We start from the raw sequence: 25,352 nt of genomic DNA on the forward strand, positions 1-25,352 counted from the left end.
TCAAGTTCATTCATTCATCAATATTAAAACTATATTAACACCATACAAAAGACAATTGACTAAATTCCAGTATATGCCTACCCCCCTACCCTCTACATTACCGGTACCGGTATTAAACTGTAGGCCGCAGCGGCCCAGGCCTAGGCTCATAGGCCTACCCGTTTCAACATGTTCCGTACGGCACTAAGGGGCACCTGATTGCTCATATTTTCCCTGTTTTTAATTGTGAAGACTTACTCATTCTTTCATTTCTCTTGACAATTTTTCATTTGCCCGCCCTATTCCTTTTAAAGGAATTTTTATCTCCCAAGCAGTGCATGAAGGATCATCCTGCCACTTTGTTTATGTTGTCATATGGCAATGCATGTGACTTTTATCTTTGTGCTTCTCTTGTTGTCTTGAATCATGTACCTTATTGAATCAGTGGAATTGTAAAATTGTGTGTAAGGGGCTGTGCAATAAAGTATGGGGGTAATTTTTTTAATTGTTCCCCCCCCCCCTTTTGGCCTGCCAACAAACATTGCTTTTCCCCCAATCTTGGTCTGTCAAAATAAAATCTTTGCAGCCCCCCCACCAATTTGCACCTGCCCAATTTGCAAACTTTAACATCAGGCTATCATATTCCTCAAAGGGGTCCCAAATATAGGGGGGGTCATACAATTTTGATGACCACAATGTAGGAGTCACAAGATGACCACAAATAGTGTGTTTATTTTATTCAAAAAGACTGATTTCAGTACAATTTTAGCCTGTTTAGGGGATAGGTGTATTGGTGGTGTACATGGGGGTCATAAATTTTTTGTTCCCGAAATACAGGTAAGGTGGTTGTAATTTTATTAACGCAGACCTTTTAAAAAAAAATTTGGGACCCCCTTCCGAAGAAAATGATAGCCCCCTAAATGTGCTAGAATATGATGGGAGTGTAGCGAGCAGGAAATGTGCATATTTAATATTTCTGCAAATGTTTTCCAAAAGTTGCCAGTAAATATGTGCCCAAAATTGCTTCCCTCCCCCAACCCCCTCTCGTCGTGCCAAAAATTGCTTGTGCCCCTTCTCAGCTTGCTAAAAATCTTATCCCCCCAATTTTACCATCCCGAGGGCTCATAATTATTGTAGGCCTACATAGCTCATACCAGGCTACTGTGGCCGTGCACTGAGCAAATAGGCCTACGGGTCGTTTTGGGAAAATCATGCCCGGTCGTATTTTGCTTTGTAACTTCACTTTCAGTGAACCAATCCTCCGTCTCAGAATTTTTTAATAAGAAAACATCACTCCAAATCCAAACATTATTTCTTAGTTTCAGGTCCTAAAATGAAAAACTCAGCTTGCCACTGGCATGGTTTTGGCAACATTAAATTTTACACTAACTTGAAAATTATGAGGAAATTTACGTTCATTTTTTTTGACATGAAGGCGGAATGTAAAACGATGTTTTTCGATATTATTTTAACCAAGCCAAACCATTAATGCTGATAAAAGTCATGACTGTAGTGATTATATTCGTCAAGTTAGTTTCAATTCATCCGATCGCGTTATTTATAGACAGTAAAAAGGTGAAATTTCAGTATAGTAATATGTAGTTTACATCAAAAGTGACATTTCCGATTTCTTCAAAGTTCCCGCCTCCCGGTCCGCGCATGCGCCGTGCGTTTGTCACAAACCGGCTGGTACCGAGACTAGTCCTATATCAACCTCTTGTGAGCCCTGTGAGATTTGGAAATCCCCGAAATTTAAATTTGAATCTGTAAAACTCTGACTGCTCTAGTCGGGATTATGCACTTTCAGTTTCTCACGCGTTTGAACGGGAATTGGATTGCGTACTTTTTCGATGTCTAGTGAGCAAATTTCTTCAATATTTTGAGAAAATGATGTCAAATTTTCTATTCTTTATTGTTTGGTAATAATGTCTTTTGCCAATAGTATGTTTAAAGTTGTAATTTTGTGTTTTTGATCGCAAAGATCGGATATTCGTTCGATTCAATTCTGAACCCTTCGCAAGGGTGCCGATTTCGCAGAACTTTGACGATAATTTTGCCTTTTGGACACTAAAATGCATTCGATCCTTAATTTTGTTTCAACCGAGTCTTAAATTAGCAAGCACAATAAGGTTGGTACCACTTTTATATACATTGATAAAATTTTTAAGATTTTTTTTCAAGTTTCTAGCCGGCTCAAATCGTTAAGTGTGTATTTCCCATTGACATCCAAAATGGGAAATACGAGTCTGATGGACATAGGAACGGCGTCCATGAGACTCAGCGAGTCTAGACTGCTCTGACCATGGAAATAAGAGAATAAGAAGGAACCACAACTTCATGGTGATGAAAGTACCAGTCAAATTGCCGACACTTCACATAATCCCCAATTACTGCAATCCTATCAAGCGCGATCGATTTGATGACGTCATAAATTTGCGAGTCTCATTTTTTTCGTCAATTTCCGTTAGTTTCCGATATGTTCGATTCGCCCGTAAATTACCGAAACCAGCCGAAATTCGCCGATAACTCGTGTGCGTATTCATGGAAATAGTGCATGCTGGGACTGTTTCAATATGGCGTCGTCACTCTCGACAGTTCGTGAAACGATTCATGCAACAAATGAAACAATTTTTGCAGATATGGAAAGCGTATTTCCAACTTTGGAAGAAATTGGTTGTGCAGAAACCGAAGAGAAATGCGAAATGTGCGATAATATCATCTACAGTGGTGTAATATCGTGCAGTATAAATGGTAGAAATTGTGGTGTTTATCATTTTTATCAGTTTTATAATTACCGTACTGACGCTAGTATAATAGTCCCACCTTCGAGTAAAATTCCATCCCAAATTTTCAAAAAATTTCAGAAATTTATTTATTGTTTTTGTTTATGTCATACTCTATTAATGGTTTTTTTTTCGGCTTTGGAGTATCGCTGGACCTAGACCTAAATGCTAGGATCATTCATGGTTGATTTAAAAAAAAATAATAAAAAATTGTAGGCCTATGTGTTTTGAATAAATTTGTACTCATGTCATAGGCCTACTCTATTTAATGATTTCAAAATGCATTGAATTTGTATGCATTTTGAAAACATTAATAGAGTATGACATGAATACAAATTTATTCAAAACACATAGGCCTACAATTTTTTTTTTAATCAACCATGAATGATCCTAGCATTTAGCTCTAGGTCCAGGGACACTAGCTACAAAACCGAAAAAATAAATAAATGATGTGCCAAGGGGGGGGGCAAGCTTTTTTGCACACATTTTTGAATATATCCTCCCTACCCTGGGGAACATAATTATTGCACAGCCCCTTATTCATTCTATTTTTTTCTAAAGGCTAAAATAACTCCAAAATAACAGCCAAAATCAGACACTTATATGGCCATTTTTTTTCTAAGTTCTAGTAAATTTTACATGATTTCAATTGTTCAGCAAATCAGGGCCGTAAAACATTGCTTGTTTGTTTTTTCTATCGCCTCACCCATGGAAATAAGTCACTCGTGCCTGGTGAGAGGATCTATTACATGTAGCTATTTGACCACTTGGATTTGTATTGTAAAAAAATAAAGCAAGTCACATGGACTCCTCCCCCCCAACTCAACACAAAAATTGACAACCATGAGAGTTACCAAATAGCGGATAGCGTGGAAAAGGGGTAACTTTTTTACCAGTAACAAGTAAAATTATTAAACTAAAAACCCAGAAAAACAGTAAAATTGGGAAAATAGGGGTATTTAATTTGGACAGTCCACAACGTTTGACCGTGAAATCAGCAAAATAGGGGGTATTTAAATTTGCACTGTCCGCAAAATTTGGATAAAAGGGGTACCGTACTTGGGAAAATCCGGTAATTTTATGTCAATATTTAGTGTCACTGAAAAGGGGTGTTTGAAATTCTAGTCATTGAAAAGGGGTGTTGGAAATTCTAGCTAGTCTAGTCATTGAAAACCGCAAAAAAGGTTGTTTTTGGCCAAATTTTGTCCTCGGTTTTGCATGAAAAGCGGGGGTAAATTTGATGAAAAATCATTGCAAAGGGGGTCTTTAAAAGATTTGTGTTCAGTTGGGGGGGGGGCTGGGCATGGACTCAGTCATGGAAAAAATCAAATATTATTTAAGCTTTTTAGCCTTTAGCTTTAAGCTTATCATGAATTAAAAAATATCAGGAATTTCGATCCCATTTTTGCCAATAAACCTGTCAATGTTGTATCAACAAAAAATAAGACTTTCTCGGAGAAGCTTGTCGTATTTTATTTTGCATGAAATCAAGTAACATTTACAATAACAATCAATGTCAAGATAATGTGGCATATCAACATATCAATCAATCACGAAAAAATTACACGTTCAAAATCATGATTGGAGAAAGCTTAAAACTTGATGTGCTTCGGGAGATCGGTAAAACCGGAAGTAGAAAGTCAAAAAATATGCCAACTTTTTCGTCAAAATTTGGCATTTGGGAAACTTTGGGATTGTAAAAAACGTTGCCTACAGTATTCTTTACTCGTGTAACATTCTATATTTAGATCATTCTACGTTCGCAAATGTTCGGAAATATTACTTTCATTTTCTTAAAATTTACTTCTATTTGAGGTCACAAAATATCACAAATTGATCGGCAATAATAGTACTTACTTTGCTTGATCGTAACTTCGCGAAAAAGTGATGGATTTTGATGCGGTTTTCGATAAATTACAGCTGAATATTGTTGTATTTCATTTGCCTCGAAGATGTTTGTAAACAATGCTACCATGGTATCACTGCGCATGCTCTAAAAATGAACTTCCGGGTAGGTCAAAAATACGTCATGCGATTCGATTGTTCGTGAAAAATTACTTGCGATGTCCTCCAGTGACTTTTTCACTCGCTCAGGTGATTATCGGCAATGTGACTGTCCCAGAGAAAATAAAGGTAGAGAAGCGACACTCTCTGCAAACTGCCCATACCGTGCTATACCGCAGCTGAAGACATCTAATACAGCAGAGTGAGCAGACAGTACATGTACAATGTGATTCTCTCATTTATAATTAGGATTACGTCATTGCCAGAGCTTTGTTTTGTGAGCGGTACCTGAGCGGTACAAAGAGTATAAGTCCGCCCACCGCTGTCAATCATTCTAATGAACAAATAAACAAGCTCTGGCAATGACGTAATCCTAATTATAAATGAGAAAATCACATTGTACATGTACTGTCTGCTGTACCATATGTCTTCCAACAAGTGCCGGAGTGTCGCGGGCCTGACTGTCCTGGAAAGGAAATCGATTGGTTGTGTACTCAAGCCTCTTCTTTTCATGAATGAATGGGTAAACGGGATTAGAAGTTTATGGGTTTTACGATCGAATGAAGTTGTGGTTCCTTCTTATTCTCTTATTTCCATGCTCTGACAAACAAAGAAAAGAAGTCAACTCAATTGTTTGGATTTCAACGGATATCATTTGATGGTCACGGTAAGATTTAGACTGCGGAACTCAGTCCTCAATGATAGTCAGTCATTTATCTTTTGGTCGTTATATGACTATCATTTGAGGGACTGAGTTGTTATAATATATCTTCCGAGGTGCAATTTCAGACAATAGCTGGGGATTAGTGGGGCAGAGGTTATCTATTGAATCCTTTCATGACCACTGAAGCATAGTCAAGTATGCCAAGGACACTCGGCACAAATTGAAAGACCATCACAAAAGAATGCATGCATGTCAGGTCATCGACACCAATTTGGTGTTTGTTATGACACAAATTTTGTGTCTGTTATGCACCTCGAAATATGTACCTTAAAGTCTGTATCTAGGTAAGATTGTTGGCAATATCGTATTTCACGGCCCACTATTTTGGCGCCAAAGTAGGACCCCCTAGCTTACTGAAAATTGGTCGCACTATACGCAAATAGCAAAAATGATGATGTTTTTGAATTGTTTAATGTTTTCTTGCTGTATTGTCCTATAATCTTGTTAAAAAATTTGGTAAGATATGTAGAAATGTATCTTGGTGAAAATTATAGTAAATTTAAAAAAAAATGAAATAAAATACAGTTTGCCAGTGTTGCTTTTGTCTTTGTTGAGAGCATTTTCTTTCTAGGCCTATTGTCCTATCCTACTATGCCTATTAAAACAAAATTGGGAGCGGTAAATCGTATAGTTATAGTACATTTTGTAAACGTATGCGTTTTTAACCCGGGTTTTTAACGGAATAAATAGCAATCCAGAGGGCCTATACTATGGCATGCCATTTATTCCGTCAAAATTATGCAGATAAATCTGTTATTGTCGCGTGTGGGCTATAAAATGACGGAATAAATCATAGTAGTAGGCCTAGGCATAAAGTATGCAATTTATTCCGTCAAAATTTTGTCTGTAGGCCTAATAATATAAAAATGTTTTTTTTTTAATTATCAGTTTTATTCTTTTAACGGAATAAATCGAATCAGTGTCACTTCCCAATTTTTAAACACGGGATCAAGTCATAACATGTTACAGTAATAATGGAATAAATCATAGTAGTCCTAAGCATGAAGTATGCAATTTATTCCGTCAACATTTTGCCTGTAATAATAATAATAATAAATCTTTTATTGTCGCGTGTCGGCTATAAAATGACGGAATAAATCATAGTATAAAGTATGCAATTTATTCCGTCAAAATTTTGTCTGTAATAATAGGCCTATTTTTAAAAAAGCAATTGCTTTTTTAATTATCAGTCTTATTCTTTTACGGAATAAATCGAATCAGTGTCATTTCCCAACTTTTAAACACGGTATCAAGTCAAAGCATATAACAGTAATAACGTAATATGCAAATATTTGTTGATTATATACATGTATACATGATCATGCTGACATTCTAGTGCCGGTATGGTATGAGATATAGGCCTATACGATATTTTTAGAGGTAATAATAAATAATTCAAGCGCAGTTGATTAATTTGCTTTATTCCGTACCTACCGAAAGGAATAAATGTAAAAACTAGGAATGATTTCAAAGCAGCCTACATTGGCTTAATCATACAGCAATATTCTGTGTTACAGTCTTAACGGAATAAAGGCAAAATCAAGTTATAGGCCTATTGCGTTGATTTATAATTATTTTAATCATGCTAGGGGCCTGTTTTTTGTGACGGCATGATATAGGCCTATTTTTAACGGTTTATTGTTGAGCAATCTCACAATATATTATAGTGTCATAGAATAAACAGTTTTATAATTTTCCGCCTTTTTAAAACTTAAGTTTCCGCCAAAATGTTCCCGCTCTTTCTAGTTTAAGCTTGTTATAGCCCCATAAAATCTTCTAAACCCGCTTTTGCTGCTTAATTTATCCCCCAAAGGAAACCCTCTTTCTCGTCCTCCGGACGGGGACTTGTTTTTAGTTTTAGCTTGTTGGAAAGCCTATATATATATATAATCGTGTTTGGCGGCCCACCCTATGGGAATATTCAATTATTTGCGTGTAGGTGGACCGCCAAACACGATTATATATTAAGCTTGATGATGTTCGACCCTATATATATAATCGTGTTTCATGCGGCCCACCCTATGGGAAAATTCTATTATTTGCGTGTTGGTGGGCGCCAAACACGATTATATATTAAGCTTGATGATCCAAGTTCAGTTTTATAATTTTCCGCCTTTTTAAAACTTAAGTTTCCGCCAAAATGTTCCCGCTCTTTCTAGTTTCAGCTTGTTATCTAGCCCCGCCACATCTTCTCGTCCCCGCTTTTGCTGCGCGGTTTGTCCCCCCACAGGCAACCCTCTTTCTCGTCCTCCGGACGGGACTTATTTTTAGTTTTAGCTTGTTGGAAAGTCTATATATTTATAATCGTGTTTGGCGGCCCACCCTATGGGAATATTCAATTATTTGTGTAGGTGGGCATAAACACGATTATATATTAAGCTTGATGATGTTCGACCCTATATATAATCGTGTTTCGGCCCACCCTATGGGAAAATTCTATTATTTGCGTGTTGGTGGGCGCCAAACACTGATATATATTAAGCTTGATGATCCAAGTTCAGTTTTATACTTTTCCCGCCTTTTTAAAACTTAAGTTTCCCACCAAAATGTTCCCGCTCTTTCTAGTTTAAGCTTGTTATATAGCCCGCAAAATCTTCTAAACCCGCTTTTGCTGCGTAATTTATCCCCCAAAGGAAACCCTCTTTCGTCCTCCGGACGGGACTTATTTTAGTTTTAGCTTGTTGAAAGCCTATATATATATAATCGTGTTTGGCGGCCCACCCTATGGGAATATTCAATTATTTGCGTGTAGGTGGCCGCCAAACACGATTATATATTGCTTGATGATGTTCGACCCTATATATATAATCGTGTTTCGCGGCCCACCCTATGGGAAAATTCTATTATTTGCGTGTTGGTGGGCCGCCAAACACGATTATATATTAAGCTTGATGATCCAAGTTCAGTTTTATACTTTTCCCGCCTTTTTAAAACTTAAGTTTCCCGCCAAAATGTTCCCGCTCTTTCTAGTTTAAGCTTGTTATATAGCCCCCATAAAATCTTCTAAACCCGCTTTTGCTGCGTAATTTATCCCCCCAAAGGAAACCCTCTTTCTCGTCCTCCGGACGAGGACTTATTTTTAGTTTTAGCTTGTTGGAAAGCCTATATATATATAATCGTGTTTGGCGGCCCACCCTATGGGAATATTCTATTATTTTGCGTGTAGGTGGGCGCCAAACACGATTATATATTAAGCTTGATGATGTTCGACCCTATATATATAATCGTGTTTCGGCCCACCCTATGGGAAAATTCTATTATTTGCGTGTAGGTGGGCCGCCAAACACGATTATATATTAAGCTTGATGATGTTAGACCCTATATAATTTCACTTGCACAACTACGCAATCTCTCGTCTTTGTATTTCACCGCGCACGACAGAAAAACATCCAAATACAGCTCGCAGATATTATTGATTAATTTTCAGTAAGCTAGGGAGTCAAATTTTGGCGGCAAAACAGTGGGCCGTCAAACACGATATTGCCAGATTGTTAAAATGGCATTACACGGAAGTTAATTAGTTAAATGTATGATAGTCCTGCTTGTCTTATGGGATTAATACTGGAGTGTACGTACCACATAATATAAAATACTGCGAAAAAAAATAGTACGTACGAGGTTAGCTCGAGATACTCTAGCTAAATTAATACAGGTTTACATTTACTATCTTACATTATCTTGCTGTATTTCAGCTAGAGCTCCAAACGACAAGCTTCCGGGTTTTTGGAGAACAATACTGTTACGTAAGATGAAGAAGAAACCCGCCTCGAGCCCGCCTACAGTACTCATTATTTCATTGCAATTTGCCTCCACACATTACGTAATCAACACAAAGCTTTTGTGAGGATTAGTGAGTGGATAAGAAATTGACAGTGGAGGATACGAAGGACACGCCGATTGTTAGTTGTCAATCATGAATTGCCGCAACGTATTAATATTTTACTGCATGTCATTCCGCAAACACCAAGACAAATTATGCCGTATTTTTCCAAAGATCATCTCATATGAAGTAAGCTGAATGCGATTGTAACATTCCGATCGCTTTTGATCACCTATTATCGGCGAATTTGCTTGAAAACATGTGAGTTCATGTTGTGTAAACATAATTAGCATAGACACAAATGAAATTACAATGCAATACAATGCAATTTGAATGCGCAGCAGATCTATAGAAATAACGTTGCCCGGTTTTATGCAGAATTAGACCCTGTCTGTACGAGGTCGAGAGGAACCCATACCGTAGGTACATGAGTAGCTCTGCACAACGGTATGGGATGAAGTGTATACACAAAGCTAGTGCAACGTTGCACTAAAAAATACAAGGCTCCTGTAGCTTAAATAGTTGCATGTTTGTCATAATATTAATTACACAGCTTCTTGTACTTCTTGTCTAAACTCTAGATCTTATGCTTGTAATCAGTGTCCGAAATAAGGAAAATATCATGGAGGTTGTCCCGAGGAAAACTAAAGCATGAATTCTGCTTGTCCTCAAAACATTTTGGTTGTCCCCAAAATATATATGTCATGTTTTTGAGTGCAAAGAATCCAAATAGTGGTTGTCCAGGGGATAAGTACATAGCTCAATGGTTGTCCCCAGTGATTTTTGGACAAGAGGACAAGAGGATAAGTGCTTATTTCGAACACTGCTGAAATTGTAATTACCCGGTAATACCCCATTATTTATTCAGAATATAGTAGGTATGCTAGGTGAATTCAAATTTGCCATCAAACTGCATCATTTTACATATACAATTTATATCAAATTAAAGCCCTTAAAGAAAGCCAAAACTGAAAACATTTTTGTCATAGCACTTTCCGTAACAAAGGTACATCTTGTCAAAGATTGACTTTCATCAAAAAGATTCTGCTAGCAAAATTCCCCAAAATGGCATTTAGGGGTGTTTCTAGATCTTAGTCTCATGGCGATAGCAGCTTTTTTTAATGGAACTGCTATCAAAATCCTCTAAAATTCCATAATGCGACTTGATTATCACCATAAAAATCATATATTTGGGTCAAGTGAAGTATAGAAAACATATTTATGTAGGTTTCCTTCACCGACCTATCCTCAAAAAAAATTCAAATTTCTATGTAAATATGGGCGACTTAAAAAAAAAATGACTCCTTTCAGTTTCCACCCTATGTAAATTGAAATGATTTTTAGAGCAGGTAATTATTCTTAAATATGAGTTATGATGCCCACCTTTCATTACCAGAAAATTTTTTCTATGGCTGCTTCAAAAAAAATATGAGAATTTTGATGCCAAAAATGGTCAGGAGGGTAACGTTTTTTGTGGACATTGAAATTCAACATGAAATTTCTGTAAGCTATAGCAAAAGTAAGACCTATTCAATTTGATTCCTGATATTTGTTCCAGTAACATGTACCCTTATATTATAATTGTACTAAATATCTGTGTAATTTATCTTTTGTAAGTACCAAAAAATGTGTCATCTACCAATGAAGTCAACATTTTAAAAAAAGGGGGTCAAATTCTAATTTAGCAACAAAATCACTCAAGAAAGAATATTAATCAACAGCTGAAAATTCCAGTTTCCATATTTTGAATAGGTGTTCTGTTACCTTTCATTCAACATTCAATGCTAAATTGATGTTTGTAAATTACATTTTCTTATTATAAATTTGAGTTCAAACTGTGTACCCTAAGAATGTCAGGAGTGTAACATTGAATTTTATCCTGGATTTTGACAATGTTATTGCTGATGAAATTGAGCAATCATATTTTTCTGTTGTTGTATCTAGTGCAAATAAACTAATAATGATGGAAACAGACATGCTATGTTACATGTGTCTGCTTCATTGTGCATTAAGTTGGTTGTCAGGAGTGTAACACCATTTTAAAGTTACACCCCTGACAACAAAACAACACCAATGCACAATTGTAAAGTGAAATTTATGGCAATATTATCAATAATATATCATGTAATCATATAAACTAAAGTACAAACAAGAAATGTCTTTAAAAAAGACAATGCCTCAAGAGATTCCAGCAGGCACCATTTGTTATTAGCTTATAAGAGATACTTGAAATGCTAGCTTTAAGCCATCTTGCAATGGTAATAATTCTGATGTATTTAATGCAGGAATACCTGCATGCCGGGTGGTAGTCCGAATAATCAGTCCCAAAACAAAATATTTACTGACATGATCGATGGACCCTGCATTTTTCAATATATTGATGCTGTAGCCTTCGTACAGAGTGAAGAAGGGTACACACAAGGAAACTAGGGTATAATCACGTATCATGTGCCATGGATGCGTATAGATAATATAGGGCCTCCTTCAACTCCCAACTTGTGACCACAGAAATAGCTTAATAACTGTGTAGAAAATACAAATAAAATTGAAATTTTGACACCAGAAACTTCAGGTTGAAAGTTAAAAAGTGTCAATTGGTACACCTTGATACAGACGTTATCATACAGTGATAGTAAGATTTTTTCAAATAAAATCTCTTTTCTGTAAAATTGATTGCTGTGCTGAAAAATGTTGCATAATGGGTACTTGCTTTTTTGTACAGTAATTCATTGTAAGGTACCGTCAATGATGGTCACAGAATTTGGCAAAATACATTTGCCCATAGCTTTGCTAATTATTTTCCTACAGACATGGTTGACCCCTCTTATTTTAAATTAAATAATCACCTTTCTAAACAAAACAATTTCAATGTGAAATACCGTACTTGCAGTACTTAAAAGTACTAAAAAGTACTAAGCAAAAAACCCCTTTTTTTCTAATAATTTATCCCAAGCGTCATTTATGTCGACAAATTGTTTGCAAATCCACAGTAGGGTTGCAAATATACCATATGACACTTTCGAGTGCGACAATTTGTACAGATAAATTTATCACAGGTATTTTTCTATTAATTTGACCATTCGTCTACATATTACCAAATATAACCCATTTTGGGCTACGGTTTTTCCATGAAGGTCATTTATGTAAACAAATTGTTCACAAATCCACAGTAGGGTTGCAAATATACCATATGTCACTCGGAGTGCGACAATTTGTACAGATAAATTTATCACAGGTATTTTTCTATTAATTTGACCATTCGTCTGCATATTATGAACTAAAAAGGACTAAGCAAAAAAAACCCTTTTTTTCTAATAATTTATCCCAAGCGTCATTTATGTGGACAAATTGTTTGCAAATCCACAGTAGGGTTGCAAATATACCATATGACACTCGGAGTGCGACAATTTGTACAGATAAATTTATCACAGGTATTTTTCTATTAATTTGACCATTCGTCTGCATATTACCAAATATAACCCATTTTGGGCTACCGTTTTTCCGTGAAGGTCATTTATGTCGACAAATTGTTCACAAATCCACAGTAGGGTTGCAAATATACCATATGTCACTCGTAGTGCGACAATTTGTACAGATATTATCCCACAGATATTATCCCACGACCAAGCTGTCAAAATCCCAAGATCCAACCTGGTCAGCCACCAGAGGTCATTCCTTCCATCCTCAGCTCACCTTTGGAACGCTCTACCTGGTCCAATTATCTCTAACCCCCGGGCTCTAACCAGAATCGGCTGAGCTTCAAACAGGAGGTTAACAACTATCTTGGCGCCAACCCATCAGCGATATCATACCGATAGCAGCTGTTAATGCCTTGCATAGTTTAGACATAAAAAAAAAAAAAAGATAAATTTATCACAGGTATTTTTCTATTAATTTGACCATTCGTCTGCATATTATGAAATATAACCCATTTTGGGCTACCGTTTCTCCGGGAAGGTCATTTATGTCGACAAATTGTTCGCAAATCCACGGTTACTTTTAAGGATATTAATATACATGGCATAAAATGTGACAATTTATCAAAATAATTTTAAAATGAACGCTTTTATGGATATTTGCCAATACAATATACCGTACATCTGACATGGTATATATGATATAGGTATGCTTGTGTAGGGAAACAAACTTGGCAGCTTACATAGACAATAACAATATCGGAATTAACCATCTAACAAAAACGGACTATCTGCACCTTAGAGGTATCGAATTAAACAACTTGCCAAGAACTATATCTCTTTTTTAAGGTACTTCTTGACAGTCGGCATGAACACTTGACAACAAATGATTTGAATATGAATTATATGCATCCTTCTATGGTCAATAAATGTAGTAAAATAGACATGAGCCCCTCCAGCAAAAGGGCTGCCAGTAATTTAAATGCTAATGTTTATGTTGATGATATTGAAAATTCTAATCCTGATTCTGCAATTTATCTACATATAATGCAAAGTAATTGTAACTCAAATGTTAATCATGTTCCTTCAATTGGTAATGAAAATACTATGTGCAATAATGAATCTTATGACACCAATGATATTAATAGAAGTAAGAAAAGATCTTCTAAAAACTATAATAATTGTGGTGAGTGTTCTTGTAAAATTGATAACTGTAATTATATTGTGTGTAATAACTGTAATCTTGACTTCCATTTATCTTGTACTGATATGAATACTTCCTGTTGTAATAATATTGATTCATGGATCTGTAACAATTGCTTTTTTAGAGTGTGCAATGATGAGCTTCCATTTGGTGAAACTTTTATTGATTTTAAATGTTCTCTTTCAAAAGGTTTTAATATATAGCCCATGTAAATATCAGAAGTCTGCGTTATAAAGTTGATCATATCAGAATATTACTTGATGAGAATAACATTGATATTTTATGTTTAACTGAAGCATGGCTAAATGATAATATTGACAATGGTGAACTTCATATAGATGGTTATAATATTAGTAGACTTGATAGATATATACAAGATGGTGGTGGGATTTTATGTTATATTAAGGATGGTATTGTTTTTAATGAAAATCTGATTTGCATAATAGTAATGTTGAAGCACACTGGATAGAGCTCAACCTGCCCTACTCAAAGCCTATCCTTCTGGGTACTGTATACAGACCACCTGACTCAACGGTTGATTACTTGAACAAATTAGATTTTATTTTTCAAAACGCTACATCTTTATATGATGATGTTATTGTTGTTGGAGATTTTAATCTTGATATATGTAAGCGCCGAATGCAAGTAAAGTTAAGAAAATTTCAACTCACAGTAACCTTAATCAATTAATTAGTGACTATACCAGAATAACTGAGACAACTAAAACTATTATTGACTTAGCATTTGTATCACAACCTAACAAAGTATCGTGTTCAGGTGTGCATAGTTTAGGGCTTTCTGATCATTCGCTTATTTATATTGTACGAAAAAATAAGAAAATTAAGGCTCCACCAAAAACTATTAAATCTAGATCTTTTAAGAACTTGAATGAACATGACTTTGTTGACACTATTAAGAAAACGAATTGGGATGATGTTATAAAATGTTCTAACGTAGATGATGCACACCATACTTTTCAAACTATGTTTGATGATGCCTGTAATTTTCATTGTCCTGTTAAAGAGAAGCGTGTCAAGGGTTCATTACCTGATTGGATTACAGGAGATTATATAAAACTTTCTAAAGACAGGGACTATTATTTTGCTAAAGCTCATAAAACCAATAATTCTGATGATTGGAATATGGCAAGACACTTAAGAAACAAAGTCAATAAACTTAATAAGACATTGAAAAGGAACTATTGTAACAAGGCCATCAATGAAAATGTAAAAGATTCTAAGAAATTATGGAGTACAATTAGGAAAATAATTCCTAAGAATAAATCGAATGTTACTAATGTACAAACTCAGAATGGGTTCACTTCAAATGATAAAGAAACAGCTAATCATTTTAACACTTACTTTACCTCTATTGGAAACACATTAGCTGATGAATTTAAGTGTAGTAATGATAGTGTTCACAAACTCAATAATGATGTTGAAAATGCAGATTTTAAATTTGATATTATAACACCAAGTTTTGTATTTGATCAAATTTGTCAGTTTTCAAATAACAAAAGTACTGGTATTGATAATGTGTGTATTAAACTCTTGAAATTAGCTGCTCCTGTCATCTGTCACCCCCTTGCACATATATGTAACCTTTCCATGTTAACTTCTGTCTTTCCTACTGTGTGGAAAAAGCAAAGGTTACACCTATTTACAAGGATGGTGGCAAGAATGAAGTCAGCAATTATAGGCCTATATCAGTTCTGCCAATATTATCTAAAATTTTAGAACGAACCGTTCATGATCAATTGTACAACTACCTTACATTAAACAATATTTTAAATCCATGCCAGTCAGGTTTTAGACTTAATCACAGTACTAATACTGCTCTCCTAGATGTAACTGATTATATCCTGAATAACATGAATGATGGTAAAGTAACCGGGTCAATTTTCTTAGATCTTAAAAAAGCCTTTGATACGGTAAATCATGATCTTTTATTTGATAAATTGTATTCATATGGTATCACTGGCATGTCACTGGACTGGTTCAAATCGTATCTGAGTGGTAGATCCCAAGCTGTCAATATAAATTCAACTCTCTCTGATTTTAAAGATATTAATATTGGGATACCACAAGGATCAATATTGGGTCCTTTGTTATTTATTATTTTTGTTAATTCTTTACCAGAATCTGTTAATTGTAAGTGCGTAATGTATGCAGATGACACAACTCTTTTAGTTAGTTCACCAGATCCAACAATATTACAGTCTAATCTCAAGAGTAACCTAGATATGATAGCTAAATGGTTCAAGTCTAATAAACTCACTTTAAACATTAAAAAGACTAAGATCGTGCTATTCGGCTCTAGACAGAAATTAAGTAAATTTAAGGATATATCTCTTGCCTATGGAAATGAGAGCATAGAAATTGTAAATAAATACAAATATTTAGGTGTAGTATTTGACCCAAACTTATCTTGGAGTGAACACGTAAATTATATGTCATCTAATGTATCTAAAGCGTATCGGTGTAATTGGTAGAGTCAAGAATTATCTTCCACCTAGTACTGTGAACATGCTCGCTAAAGCTCTAGTCTTCCCTCATTTTGACTATTGTAGTTCTGTTTGGAATAATTTCAATGCTAATTATCATCATGAGCTCCAGGTCTTGCAGAACAAGCTTGCTCGAATGCTTCTCCATGCTGACATCAGAACTCCAATTGACAAAATGATGGAAGACCTGAATTGGGTAAAACTAAATTGTAGATGGGATAATCAATCACTGATTGTTACTTTCAAGTGTCTTAAACAAATAGCTCCATCTTATCTCTCATCTATTTTCAGTTTTACACATTCAAGTCATGACAAAGGTACTCAAGTCAAACTCATAATGCCCTGATTGTTCCTACATGGAATATTTTTGCTGGTAAAAGAACATTCAATTACAGAGCTGCAGTACTCTGGAATAATCTTCCACTGAACATTCGATTTCAAACTTTATGGCCATGAGTATGTATGAGTTCAAAAATGCTATTGCTGTTTAACAATACTGTGTATATATTTTGTAATTATGTTTTTGGTTTATGATAATAATGGTAATGATGTAGTTCCTATTATTTTCATCTTTTTTCATGCCTGTGTATATACATTACTGTATTATTTTCATATCCTCATTTGTATTATAGTATTCTTTGTATTTTGATTGTTTAATTTATTATACAATGTATATTGATATTGTCTGATCTGGACCTCTTGGGAGATCAGTACTTATGTATTGAAAGAGCTTACCAGAATAAAGATAGATTGAATGAATGAATAGGTGAATTCAAATTTGCCATCAAACTGCATCATTTTATATATCAAATTAAAGCTCTTGAGTAAACAAAGCCGCAAAGTTGTCCGCACCCCAATAAAACGTCCAATTATGTTTTTGTTTACGTTAAGGGTGTCAAATTATGTTAATTAGTTTCAAAGGCAGGGCAAAGGCAGTGGCAGCGCACCTGCATGCTACAACTTTTCACGCCAACACAATACACTAATGTTGACATAGCCTGAATTAGGCCTTCTATCCTGTCATCGGTGTGAGGATATTATGCCTGTAGTCTCAACTATTACATGACACAGTAGAAGCAACTATTGCATGACACAGTAGAAACTCAATTAACATCTAAATTGTTTATTCAACTAATTGATCAACATTAGCATGTATTCTGTGTTCTTATGGAGAACCTATAGTTAAAGTGAAACTTTTGAAGGACAAATTAATCAGGGTTGCCAAACCACACCATGAATAGGCCTACTCTGCTTTGTGGTAGTGCTATGTTTAATGTTATCAGCATAATGTACGATCAGGTATGATCATAACTTTATATGAAATAGAGTGTAAGGAAATGCGAATAAAATTGTCTCAGCTGCACAGTGGTGTAGCCAGGACTTTTCAGAAAGAGAGAGAGAGAGAGGGGGGCGAGGCAAATTTCATGGGGGGGATTGTCACAAATGGGCTAAAGAGTACAACAAATTTATCCAAAATGGGCTAACAAATAAAAAGTACAACAAATGCATAGAAATCTAAAATATCAGATCAGCCAGCAGGCCACAGGGGCCAAGAGGGATGTGAATAAAATTGTGTTCATCTGCTCAGTGATGTAGCCAGGACTTTTGCAGGAGGCGGGGCAGAAGGTACATTTCAAGGTGGGGGACAAACTTGGATGAAAATGATAAAAAATGAGCTAAAAGGGGCAACAAATTTGTCCAAAATGGGCTAAAAAGTACTGCAGAAACAAATGCATAAAAATCTTAAATATCAGAGCGACCAGCATCCCACAGGGGCAAGACATGATCTAATTGCAATTTCAAGCCCGGGATTTCAAGCCATTGATTTATATGGAAAAGATACTAAATATTATACTTCTAAGTTCTAAATGAGCGTGTTTATACTGAGCGTACGGCTTTTTGACCCGCTATTTTCCGGGCACAAAATACCGATCATAATCCGGCCACCGTTACCCAGCTTGTTTCTACTGAGACCAGAAAGCCGTGTCTCATAGACGATGCACGGCATTTTTTTCCTGTAAACCGAAGTACGGAAAACAGATTTGACGGTTAATTATATCCTAAATTTAAATGTCTCACGGATGGCAGCTCATGGCATATGACCTACAATCACAGTTTAGTATTTTCGTAAAATCCAAATTGCATTAATTTACCAGTGGATCTAGTAATTGGCTATTATGATAATTAATTTACAGCTCATATATAACCAACTCATTAATTATAAAGATATAACCAACTCATTAACTAGGGGGCCTATAAAAAGTAGGCCTAGACTAAGTAAAGTCATATCCACTTTACTTCATCAAGTTCATGCGAGTCACACATGTGTCCAGTGTATATAATATCGGAAAGAAGGAACCTACTACATCATAGGCCTAAGCTAGACTATACAAGTAGAATATAAATCGCGTTATTTTTGCAACACGCATGTCCTCGACCCGGCAACCAATGACACGGCTCGTTTCTACTGCGCAGATTACACGCTTTGACCCGGCATGATCCACCTCAAGAGGTGGTTCACGAAAGGCGAGCACATGACCCGGCATGACACGGCAACCGATTACCCCAAGTCGTTTCTACTGGGCTCGTTACCCGCACGGCACGGCACGCGACGGCATGGCCCGAATTTTACCCTCAGTAGAAACACGCAGAATGATCATCTCCTCTCATACATTAATCATATTAAATAAAACATTTACATGTACACAAAATGTACAAAATTTACCAACCGCGAAAGACCCTGACCGCGAAAGACGGGTGACCGCTAGTTGCCAATATTTTGCTAAAAATCCATGCATAAATGTTCAGGGTACTTTTATTTTGCATACTTTTGCCTTGAAGTGTTTCTAATATGTTCTAATGTATTATGCAGTGAAGCCACCCCCTAATTTGCATAATTAATTAGCATTTATGCAAATTAGCTCATTAATTATGCAAATTAGATGGCGACTTCACTATATAATACACTAGAACATATGAGACTGACTGTACACCACGAATGAGTCATAAAGTCGGCCAATTGTATTCTGAGTTACAGTGTAAAATGTGCATGAAGGTCGTATTCACCTGTCAATTTGTTGCTATACATGGATCTCATTTTGACAGCTCCCGGTCAAACACCTTTGAAACCAATCAATAATCCTATTGTTGAAGAGGATAATAAGCTTCTACCTAGATGTTTATAGAATTCTTAAATAGCTCTAGTATTTGTTTGCTTTGGCTAAATCCTTTTCAAGTGATGGGTTACAAAGCATTGTAGTTTAGAGGTATGTACTATAACTGGGATAATAATGTAAAAATGGTGCTCCAAATGTGGGACCAAATGCCTTCAATTGGGACTCCCATTTTTCAAAATTCTGCAAATTCGGAGGGGGGCACATCTCCACTCAGACATCCACCTGCACCTGATTTGCAACTTTTTCTTGTTTTATTTAACAGCGCTAATTTGCTTCTTTGCTATAATATATATTGAGCCCATATATTCGTGATAATTGAGTGGCCCTGTATAAAAACGGCCCATGGCACATTTTTGAAAAATAGAGGGCGCTGTTGAAAAATGTCAAAGGTCACCAAAGGTCATCCATACAAACATAACACATGAATGTAACTCGGGAATGTTGTCAATTTAATCTTGCATCAAATTTCTTATGTATTTTATTGAACATTCGTACATTTACAGTGCCGATTTCTCCCAATGATGAAAAATGTGCCATGGGCCGTTTTTATACTGGGCCACTCAATTGTAAGAATAGTGCAGCAAATGCCTTCAATTGGGAGTTCATTTTTCAAAATTCTTCCATTACCGAGGGGGGCACATCCCCCTCAGACATCCCCCTGTGCCGTGCTTGCATGGCGATATGGCCGCTATGCAGCCATTACTTCCATCTTTTAATCCTAAATATGCAAAAACGAACCCCCTAACTCGGGAGGGCTGGCTACAGGCCTGTATTCTTTATTGCAACCCCATGAAACAAATACTAACTTGTGTGCGCTAAAAGTTTGACCAATTTTGTTTCACAATAGATGGTTATTTAATTTTAAAAACAAGTTGTAAATATTATGAAAATGATATCTGAAAACATATGTAGTAAGATATGGGGTATGGGCCTTTACAGAATAGCCTCATAATTGACACAAAATTGCATTTTGGATTGACATCAAAACATCTTTATAGGCCTATAATATTAGTGCTTAAATTTGTACATGAAAAGATCGAAGATTCGCCTCTCCCGTATCCTGGACAGATGTAAAATAATGCAGTTAATTGTCCCAGCCATCCCCGGGTACCCAGGGGCAGGGGTTGCAATTGACATGTGCATAAATGATAAAATTGGATGCTTATATACGCCCAATGCTTTACATGTATTGGTCTTAAAATGGACTTGACTACATGTACGTTGTCCAATATATTAAATTCATAGCTCGACCTACATAAATCTCAATCTATCCAATTTTATATCAAACTTGGTCATAGGGCTTGGGTTCACTACCCTGATCTTTGGGTGCCTTTTTGTTTTTTAATTCTAGAATCATTTAGAAAGACCACATTACCACAACAAATTCCAAGATGTCTTATTTGTCTAGTGGTTATTATGGCAGAGACTGTAAGGTGTATGTAGGAAATCTCCCCAACAACGCAAGAAAAGGAGAACTTGAAGATACCTTCAATCGCTATGGTGGTCTGAGGAACGTCTGGGTAGCAAGGAATCCACCAGGTTTTGCTTTTATCGAGTTTGAAAGCAGCAGAGATGCTAAAGATGCAGTCAGAGAACTGGATGGAACGTAATTAAATTTTCATTGTTCATCAAGGATCAGTGCATGTGAAATTTAGTGTTACTTCAACTTGGAAGCTATGTGCTGACCTAGCATAAAAAATGTGACTTTTTAGACGAAGTAGGAATGAGCAAAATAAGTGATTTTTAAGTCTAGAAAAAGATCGCAGGGGTGGATATTAAAATAATATTTAAATTGTCATTTTCAAGTGAAAGAAACATCAAAAATAAGTATCAAAAAATCTCAAATTTGGGCGTGGATGAAAGTGTCTCTCCTAAGGGTACAAAGCGATCCTATAAACTTTCCTTATTGGGGGAGGGGTCATATAGTCGAGCTGTTTACATAAATATTTTGTAAAAATGTAGTTTATAATTTATTAGGTTTTGAAAGCACTTGAAATCGTTAAATTATAGGACGTCATCAAACTTTTGGTTTGTCCTAAGGGTGCTCTGCCCTTAAATGATTATAAGAATGACCTACCCAAGTTGTACATGTAGTATGATCATCAAGATGACTTGTTACTAATGCTAATTTATATAGCAAGTACATTGTAGGCAAACTGTTTCACAGGGAACACTTTATGATTATTTTCAATGTCGCACATTTATTCTAATCAGTTTTGTATCTGCAATCCTACAGACGTATCTGCGGCGGCAAAGATGTCAAAGTTGAAATTGCCAGAGGACGACGTAGGGGTGGTGGTGGCGGCAGAAGCCCACCACGTAATAGACGTGATGAGAGTTGCTACGAATGTGGGAAGCGTGGACACTTTGCACGTGACTGTAAACAGAGATCTGGTGATGGAGAAGGATTTAGGGGTGGCAAAGGAAGGCGTGGTCAAGTGGTTACAGGCCCACCAGAGGTAAGGCAATTGAGCACAATTCAAGTTGGTATCTGAGGTAATGGGTTTTCCATAAGCTATTGAAGTGCATCGAAAAGTGTACAACAAAATGCCCATGGATATATCAACTGAGAATGCTAGAATTATAAAGCAAGTTAAAGTTCAGTATAATTTTTTTAAATTGCAATGTATATACTAATTGTCTTAATTATTTGGAAGTCACTACAAGTGGTGAACATTAAACATTTTCCTCCACCTGCCAATTGGGTGAGTAGATCTTTGAACTTCCTTGTTTAAAAAGACAAGGTTACTACGTTGGCATGCATAGTAAAACCTACAAGTAAGGTTCCAAGAAAAGTGTCAAATGCTCAAAATAAATAAAACATTAACAGTGTGTCTCAAAGCATTTGTTTTTGTGGGTCATTTTCATAAAATTGTAAAAATATTTCTCCCATTTTGGTTTGGTTCATTTTCATAAAATTGTATTAAAGTTTATTTGCTTCTTTTTTAAGTCAAGTAAAATCTTCTGAAAAAAAATTACCCTGACTTCCAATTTTGTCTGTCTTGTTAAAATCCAGCATCAAAAATAAAATCCTCATGAAATATTCGGCAATACATTACCGTACATGATCCCTTTGTGGCATATGCAGCAAATTATCTATTTATCATGAATCCGATACAACTATTATTAGTAATTGTGCTAAATAATTTGATATTTTTTATCAGTTGCTAGCTACATCTTTGTATAGCATTCCTATTGAAAAGTGAACAGTACAATTACAAATACATTAGTGATTATTATGTATTTAAAAACTATAAATAGCCAGGTGTGTTTTTAAAGATATTTGAAAAATAGGATCTTTTGGTTAAATTTGTGAAAAATGTTTTGTAAGCAAACTGCACAAGCATCATTATGATTATAATGCTGTTCCTGTTCTGTTCTTTACTTTTCTTTAATGTTATCAGAATTCAGTATCAAGAAAACCGCTCCAAACAATTAATAAGACTTCACAATCAAATCATTCCGAAGATCAGCAGAGATTGACAGCCAGTAAGAAGATAGTAAGTCTGGATGGAAGGATGCAAGATAAGTCTGGCTGGAGACAACATGCATCAGAAGATGATGATTGTTTCATTGTTGCTGAAACAAAAGCAAGGAAGCCTTCTGACTCCAGCAGTACCAGTTCCTCTGGTGCTCAAAGTAAGCTATTCGATTTCTACATACATGTATATCAGCAGTACAGGGGACCTATTCATCAGGCCCAACGTGTCAGTGGTGTTTTGAGATGATACAAGACAAGACTATAAATTAACATAAGTGAAGGACATAAGCCGGGGACATAAGTTGGGACTGTCTCTGGTACTAAAAGTATACCTGTGTGTAATTCATATTTTCTGATTTGCGCCAATATTCTTATTCTTACGTCGCAAGTTTCGAATTGCATGGCGATTTTAATAACAGCTTTTTCATGCACTGTCTGGATGGCCATGTCTATTCCCTATAGAGTGCCAATTAGTAAAGGAGCTATTTCATTATAAATGACACATTCACAGGGGCGTAGCCAGCCCTCTTTGCCAGGGTGGGCAAGGCTCCAAAAATTTCACCCAAGTTAATAATTAAATAGAGCGAAGCGAGCATAACGAGCGGAGCGACCACTGGCGTGGGGTCCAGGGGCCTCTTTAGGGCCCCTGGTGAAATCAGAGGCAAAGCCCCGAAGCTCATGGGTTTTGGGCATTTTTATACCATCAGGTGAAGCCTCCTTGCATACATTTGTAAAAATTTTGCCATGTAAAAAATGTAAAGTTTTGATTTTAGAATTTTTAATATCTGAAAGGAAACAAAAATGAATTTACAATGTAAGAAGTAGAACAAGAGCTATATAGAAAGTCATGCGAGACATGACACACAAGCCGACCTGTTAATGGGTCGAGTTTGAGCAATTTAGAAATTTGACCTTTGACCCCTAAACTTTGACCTTTGGGGTCATAAATATTTTTAATATGTTTAGAATGTTGTAAGAATAATTCCTGTTGAATTTGAGCTCGATTGGACCAATTTCGAAATTTGACCTTTGACCCCTATAACTTGACCCCTGGAATTGCTTCCCCACAATAAAAATGCAAGTTGTTGTTTCTTTCTTCTTTCATTCCCTTTCCCTATTCCTTCCCCCATCCCTCTTAGGCTTCCCTTTTGTTTTTCATTTCCTTTTCCCTTCTTTCTTTTTTCCCTTCTTTCCTTTCTTTTCCCTTCTTTTTTTTTTCTTTCCCCTTTCCTTTCTCTCTTTTCCTCTTCTCGCTCCAAAATTTCCCCAGATTTTTCCAGGCGTGCCCACCCCTAGCTACGCCACTGCACATTCACAAAAATAGCTTTTATCATATCTGGTTGATATAATTAGGGTGATAATGCAGTGTTATTAACTTTATTCTAAGTATGCCACAAACTACAAGCTACTTGAGCATTTTTACAGATTTCTGTCTATATTTTGTATAAAAAATTTGCCAAAAGGTACATTTTTAACCCAATTTTGGAGTCTCATTTCATTTTGCCCATGTATTCTGAATTAATTCTTTGACAAATTAGGCAATGTGCTTGTTGCAATGAAAATATGATATGTGTGGAACATCATGCAAGTTGAATGGTGAAAATTGGTGCAAAATGTTAAAATTCGGTAGATTCTTGTAAAATTGGCATTTTCGTTAAATAAAAAAATGAGTGTACGTCCTCTCCAGTACATGCTTCCATTTTGTTAACATTAAAGAGGAAATATAAACCCTTACTCTACCTGTATAATCTGTGTTATATTACCAATTGATGGGACAGGGCACTGATTTAGGAATTCATTTATTTTACATACAGTAGACCACTTGTTCTTGATACCACAGTTCCGCGTTAAAAATGTGTTCTCTTCAGAAATGAAGTTAATTACTAATTGTTGAAATAAGAAGGGTTATAGTATTTAATGTGAAATTTGTAGAGGAAGAGTGGTCTTCCTTCTACCAAGGTGGCACATGATTTGGTATTCATTGCATTTTTGCAACCCTGTATCCACGATTCTGTTTGCAATTTAACACATGTCCTCTCCAGCACAATTATGTCACTTCCATGAATTGTTAAACAAACAGAGCCATCTCTACGTGAAAATTTTGCATTTTGTTGCAAGTTATGCTTACAAACCACTTTAGTGTACAAATTATTGTCCAGTTGTTGAGAACACATATGGTATCATTCTGCCATTAATTGAACTTTGGTTAACTAAAAATTGCAATATTCCTAATTTAACCAGAACATTACCCCTGTTTGTAGT

At 35.9% G+C, this 25,352-nt stretch overlaps 1 protein-coding gene across 2 annotated transcripts in view; it reads left to right on the forward strand.

The window, feature by feature from the left end:
• The first annotated feature begins 5,368 nt into the window (after nucleotides 1–5,368).
• LOC140141234 (transcription termination factor 2-like) overlaps nucleotides 5,369–25,352 on the forward strand; it is a 77,698-nt gene continuing 57,714 nt past the window's right edge. For both annotated transcript variants that reach the window (XM_072163038.1, XM_072163039.1), the window contains exons 1-4: nucleotides 5,369–5,433; nucleotides 20,961–21,215; nucleotides 21,846–22,068; nucleotides 23,014–23,248. In XM_072163038.1, coding sequence (XP_072019139.1) covers nucleotides 21,001–21,215; nucleotides 21,846–22,068; nucleotides 23,014–23,248 — 673 coding nt within the window. In that variant the 5' untranslated portion in view covers nucleotides 5,369–5,433; nucleotides 20,961–21,000. The remainder of the gene's footprint in view (nucleotides 5,434–20,960; nucleotides 21,216–21,845; nucleotides 22,069–23,013; nucleotides 23,249–25,352) is intronic.

Source organism: Amphiura filiformis, chromosome 19 (genome assembly GCF_039555335.1).
Source record: "Amphiura filiformis chromosome 19, Afil_fr2py, whole genome shotgun sequence".
Taxonomy (NCBI): Eukaryota; Metazoa; Echinodermata; class Ophiuroidea; order Amphilepidida; family Amphiuridae; genus Amphiura; species Amphiura filiformis.